This window comes from Panthera onca, chromosome B3 (genome assembly GCF_046562875.1).
Source record: "Panthera onca isolate mPanOnc1 chromosome B3, mPanOnc1 haplotype 2, whole genome shotgun sequence".
Lineage (NCBI taxonomy): Eukaryota > Metazoa > Chordata > Mammalia > Carnivora > Felidae > Panthera > Panthera onca.
The window spans coordinates 103,839,971-103,846,532 of NC_138344.1; the positions used below are offsets into that span (position 1 = coordinate 103,839,971).

The 6,562-nt window shown below is 35.2% G+C and overlaps 1 protein-coding gene across 2 annotated transcripts in view; it reads left to right on the forward strand.

The window, feature by feature from the left end:
• The window catches only part of AP5M1 (adaptor related protein complex 5 subunit mu 1), a 29,802-nt gene extending 24,410 nt beyond the window's left edge, over positions 1–5,392 (forward strand). The window contains exon 8 of one of the 2 annotated variants that reach the window (XR_009606275.3): positions 5,089–5,169. Coding sequence is in view for 1 of the 2 variants with exons in the window: in XM_060619915.3 (XP_060475898.1) it covers positions 5,089–5,179 (91 nt within the window). In the remaining variant the exon portion in view is untranslated. Of the gene's footprint in view, positions 1–5,088 lie in introns of both variants that reach the window. The other variant, XM_060619915.3, reaches the window with a different exon arrangement.
• The last annotated feature ends 1,170 nt before the right edge of the window (positions 5,393–6,562 follow it).

Genomic DNA, 6,562 nt, shown 5'->3' on the forward strand with positions numbered 1-6,562 from the left:
CACCATGTAAAAATTTTAAATTACATATGAGTTCTATGTATTGATCTTATTGATGAGTGATGATTGTGTTCAAGTTAAAAACCAAGGCTTCTTAGAATTTCTTTAAAGAAAGGATTGAACAGATAATGCTTCGTTGCAGTATTGTTGTATAAGTCTGCTAAATAGGAGGATCATTTCTATTGGAAGAGCAAACGGCGGAGGTTTCATTGAGTCCCTCATTTCAGTGTACCCATACTTTCTCAACAGGTGTAACAGTTCTGTTCTTAAAGATCTAGAAGTTCATTTTGTATATAAACTATAGAACTGAAGTGCCAGTGGCTTTCTGATTCACTTAATGCTACCAGGGAAACTAAATATGATGAGAACAGGAATGACTGGATCAAATTAATAGAAATAGATCTTTTTGCAAGCAACATAATGCTCCTGATCATCAACCTTGAAAAGTAAATTAGAACAAGCAAATTACTGTTGAAAAATTCTTTCAGCACTCTGCTGTTGCTACTCAGCTAGTCATGGCTTAGCCAGAGGCAAGGGAAAAATGCACTCAGTTTTGTATTAACAAAGGAAACATTATTAAAGGGAATGTTTACATTGTGTTTATTGAAGTGTTCAAAGAATATTTGTTGCATCTTCAACCTGCTATTCTCTAGCCTAGTGCATGAGTCATAATAAAAATGAGCTGTGTGTACATTTTAGAAAAATAACTGACATTTAACTTAATTTGTTTCTGATCTATCTTCAAAATATTTAAGTATCAGACTTTAATACTTTCTTTTTTGAAGATTTTCATCTAAGAAATGTATCCCATAAGAAAAGACTCATTTGCTTGAATATACCTTCCAATTACTTCTAAATGCTTGGTAAAATTTTCTTCCCCAAAACAACAATGCATAAGAAATAATGAGCTAAAAATAAACCAAAAAAAAAAAAAAAAAAACAGCTGTGAAATTATTGAAGTGAATGTGTAACAATATGTAATATGTATATTGGAGAAAGAGCATAATTGTGAGAGCTTTTGTGAGTTGCAGTTATCTTGAACTACTTCATAAAAACTAAGTTGACAATAGACAAGACAGCAAATGATAACATGTCAATCTAACATTTAAACATTTAAGAAGTAACGGGGCGCCTGGTTTGGCTCAGGTCATGTACTCATGGTTCCTGGGTTCAAGCCCTGTGTCAGGCTTTGTGCTGACAGCTCAGAGCCTGGAGACTGCTTCAGATTCTGTGTTTCTGTCTCTCTCTCAAAAATAAATAAACAATAAAATTTAAAAAATTTTAAGAAGTATGTACTGGTAAGATGGGAAATTAATAATTAAAAGTTCAGAAATAATTTTAGCCTTTCACCTATCTAAAATGAACAATTGAAATCACTTTTATATTTTAGAAGTAGGAAAAGTATAGTATTTAACAGGGATTAAAATACCATATTTTACTTGGTCTCTTAATAAGTGTTGTTGAGTGTAATTCAGTATTCTGCAGTCTCTTATGGATTGACTAATTTTTGAAGACAGTTTTCTTAGATTCACCAATAGGACAGGTTGTCAATCTTCTACATTTCAGCCTAAAAAATAGATCTATCACAATTAGCAAAGATCATTAGCACATGCTGTAGGCTATTCAGAACCTCTCAGCCAGATATTTTATTACTTACCATTTCTACAACATATACTTTAAAATCCAGAAAGAATTGATAAAAATTACTTAAAAGTTATGAATTGCTATATTTAAGTTTATATTTTAAATGAATTTTATTTAACATTACTAAAAAAACTTATCTTTGTCCATATTTAAAAAAAACAAAAATTTTTAATCTGAAAAAAAGCAAATGCCTCTAACGCTGATTTTACTAAGGAAGTAACCAAGGAAAAGTGGTTAGTAATGTGTATAGCTTAGTTAATACTGGCAAGAGGACTTTTTTTTTTTAAGTTTATTTATTTATTTTGAGAGAGAGAGGGAGAGAATCCCAAGCAGGTTTCACAGAGCCTGATGCAGGACTTGAACTCACAAACTGTGAGATCACGACCTGAGGTGAAGTTGGACACTTAACCAACTGAGCTGCCCAGACACCCCGCAAGAGGACTTTAACTGATGTGGCTATCAGTGGCTTCATGTCCATAATATGTATTTCCTTCATATTAAAAGCACAAGTCATTTGATTTAACATTAAAGGCCTAAACACAATTGAACATAAGGTATGACTTGGAACTAAAAACTGCTGAGTAATCTAGTTGAAACGGAGACCTTAATTTGGTCAATAAAAATTCAGTGTTAAACTTTTATTGTACTCTTATTAAATGCTACTCGAGAACTAGACGCAAAGACAGATAATATCTGATTTTGAATGATACCTTATAACTCCCACAATGTATTAGCATTGTAATATGGAAGACTATTTCTATACATTTATTAATACAGAACTTGTTCAAAGAAGTGGTAGTAGATGTTCACCAGGCAAACAAAGAAGGGCATCAGAAGGGCAACATCATATCTGTGTAGGTCTATCTGACAAACAGAATTCCAGAAACCTGAACATCTAACATGGGTAGTGTATACATGTAAAGGAATATTTTTTGCTTCCAAATGTCTGAAATTTGGAGGGAGAGATAAATACAAATTTCTAAGCGAAACAGTTGTTGCAATATTTAACTTCCACCCTAACATACGTAATATATGACAGCACTTCTACGTACTAAGTATACATTACCCTATTTTGTTTCCCCTTCTCCCCTTCCTTGATAATTTTGAATCCATAGTTTGAGATTTGCCTCTGTAATACCAAGGAAATAGGATGATGTATAAATAGGATTATAAAGAAAATTATAAGTGAAGAATTTATATAACTTGATATGGTAATATATGTTATAGTCAATTAATAAGCTAAAATTTTCTCTAGTTCACCTGTAGTAGAACTGGTACCTTTGGAACACATTCTTAGCCTTGTCTCATTTGAATAAATATACATGCACACATATATATGTGTATAAGTAAAATAAGAAAAATACAAGTTCTCAAGCACTGGTCTCATGTATTAGTTTGCAAGCCTTTCCCCTGCTTCCCACACCAATATTTTGAACTTCTTGAGGACAATGACCTCTTCCCATCTTTGTATTCCCCATGCCACAAAAGAAGCTTAGTCTTGATTCAATGAAGTAGCAAAATGTTAAATATATAATAAAGCAGATTGTCTTTCCACTTAAATCAATGATGTTTCAGTGATTATGGTTTTGCATGTGTATATAAAAAGTTCATTGTGCAAACAGTGGTTCGGTCTACATTCAGCATAGGTGATTTCTGCCCCATGACTGCCATCTGTAGCACTACTGCAAGAAATGCCACCATTTATGACACTTCTTCAGACACACTGTGCAGAGCTTTGGCTCAGCCTGTTGGGCCAGCAACAGCTGAGGCCTGCAGTTGTTGCCCATCATAGGACACATTCTTTGCAGTTCTGCTTCAGTGAACCTTAAAGCACTGGGCATTTCCATCTTAGAAATCCCTTCTGGAACTCATTCTACAATGGCTTTGTGAGTTCCCCACTATTCAGAGTTGATCCTGATTGTATTCAATAGAGTATGACCTGATCTGCTATGACTCCTCTCATCCCATAAAGCCACAGCTTTCAGTGATTCCCTATACTGATGAAATAGAGTTGCTAGTATCCAAGAATCCCAAGTGATTATCTTGAGCATATCCATTAACATATATGGAACATATCCATATAATTAAGTGCTGTAGAGGAAATACGTGATCTTTGAAGTCATACACAGCTGATCCCAAAACCCATCTCTGCTATTTACAAGCTGGGTGGTCCTGGATAAATTACTTAACTTCTGTGATCTTCACTTTCCTCCTAGCCTCATAGGGTTATTTTGAGTATTAAAGGATACCAAGTCTTCTGCATGGGTATTCAATCAGTGCTTTTTCCCTTCTGTAGCAAATGTTCAGAATGGCCTTTTCATGCCACTGTTTCTGCCCATAGTTTGACAGTTATGCCTTCAGATTCTCCAAATTGTATGAGTTGTCCATTTGGGACAACATTTGGCCTTGCTGTTTTTTGTTTTGTTTTGTTTTGTTTTTTAAGTAACCTGTATGTCCAACATGGGGCCTGAGTTCACAACCTCGAGATCAAGAGTTGCTTGCTCGATCGACTATGCCAGCCAGGTGCCCCTATTTGGCCTTGGTTTTAAATGTTCAGCTTTATGTTATATTGCAGGAATGCCTACTCCGTTGCTTGACTGGGTGCTTGGAATTAATAAAATGGCTGTAGAACTGAGTGGGTGTAAGTTTTATAAAGCTCACTGAAGTTTAACAATTTGTCATTATTCCTGGAAGGACATTCACTCAAAATTTACATATTATAAGGTTTGAAAAAATAGCAATCTGCCAAAAGTGAGACTGAATGAAAATAAAATCTATCCACAGGAACACTGAACAAATGCAGTAATAGCACAAACTATTGATAGAGCTTAATTCTGGAAGTCTTTTCTGTATCTCATCCAAGATATAGTCTGTGCCATTCATAACTAATAGGTACATGTGAAAGTCATTTCTTCATAAGGTGAACCACTGATTAAGCCTGAGTCTAATGTCTGGTAAGGAAATGAATACATTCAGAATATTCTGAAACACATATTTAATGTAACCTACTGTACTAGGCTATAGGAAAAAATGTAAAGATTAAGTGCTTGCTTTCCCAGAATTTATAATCTAAGATATACAAAGGCTCTAAGTTGTTATCTTTTGGATTTTCTTGAAACTTTTTCCTATAAATAATAGAAAAAAATTGATTTAGTTGACAACATAATTTTTTTCTTTTTAATGTCAAATTGCTTGATTTATTGAGTTAAAGCACCATTTGAGTTGTCAAATTTAGCTGGAGATCTGAAGTTACAGAACCAGGCAATTAAATCTTAGTAATGCTAAAAAGGGTTGAAAATAGTTTGTTCTTTCCCAACAGACTAGGAACATTTTGTTTTGTTTTGTTTTACTGGACCTTTTGCCCAAATGAGCTCTGTTGAATACAGTACAATAAGCTGCGGCTGCAGGGTGCTAATAGCAATGGGTATATTCCTTCATCCTCCCAAGGTCTGAGTCTCTCTGCCTGCTGTCTGAAAGTGGAGAAGTGAGGAACAAGATAACATCGAGGCCTATGCGACCCTCAGGAGACTCCCGCTGAAGACCACGCCCCTACACCCATGGAGGGGAGGGGCTTCCTAAATTCCCAGTCCTGCGCTGGAGGGTTCCCTATGGTTGTCCGGTTGGTGGCGCCTGAGAGCTTCCCAGGGGCTGCTCGAACCCACAGTTCTCCTAGGTATTTCTCTTTTTGTTTCTATTTCTAGCAAATACACTGGTTTTACATTTTTAATAGTGATATAAAGTCTCCTCCTTAAATTTAAATGAAAAATGAATATATAACAGTATTAAGTGTACTGGAATTAAAATTAAATTTAAAAAATAAAAATGAATACACATAAAGAAAAATATTGAGTAAATAATAGTTCAGGTGGTAAGTGGTGAACAGAAAGGTGGAGACACAGATGAGTGCACAAAAATTATTTAGGAGCTCTTGGAAAAGCAAAGTTTGACACTTAGGGAATCTAAAATAGGAATAGCTCTTCATTATGCTACTTGAGATAGTTTTTCAGTCAAGTCCTCAGAGGGGCTGATAAGCAGTGTAGTCTACGGAGTATATACTCTGCCTTTTGGGTTAGGCAGACACAATTCAAATACCATCTTCATGTAAGTAAACCTTGGGCCTGGGGTCCTCATTTGTAAAATAGGAATCTTACCTTATAAGATTGGTATGTGAATTAAATGGCATAACACATATAAAGAGGATAGTGCATAGGTGATCTCATTCGTTCCTTTCGACTCACCCTCATATAATGTGAGCTGTTTCTATTTTATTAATGACTTGTGAACTGGAAGTAGGTCACAATTATTTCCAGTCCTTTTTTTTTTTTTTTTTTTTGGAATGTCTTAGCAAAATAGAGGAAAGCAATATATTGAATTCCCACATTTAGTGCAGCACAGAAAAAAGTTTGTGTTATTGGCGAAGTCAGATGTAGATTTTCATCTAGTGAAGCTAACCAGCCTCACTGCTTCTCCTCACACACACACAGTAAGTGAACCTACACACGTACTCATTCTTGTAACACACACAATTTTCCTCTCTGCTTTGGTAACTAAAAGTTAAGAGCTGAGGGTGGCTGGGTGGTTCAGTCAGTTAAACGTCTGACCGGCTCAGGTTATAATCTCATGGTTCACGGGTTCCGGCCCTGCATTGGGCTCTGTGCTGACGGCTCAGAGCCTGGAGCCTGCTTCAGATTCTGCGACTCCCTCTCTCTCTGCCCCTCCCCATCTCATGCTCTGTCTTTCTCTCTTTCAAAAATAAACAAACATTAAAAATTTATTTAAAAAGACTAAGAATTGACATGTTGACCTTATTTGACCTTTTCCAGAGCTTTTAAAATATATTTTTGGTTATTATTTTTGTATTTTATTCCTTTTACTATTTTGTTTTTTATTTCAATGCATCTATTTTTATTCTATTATACTA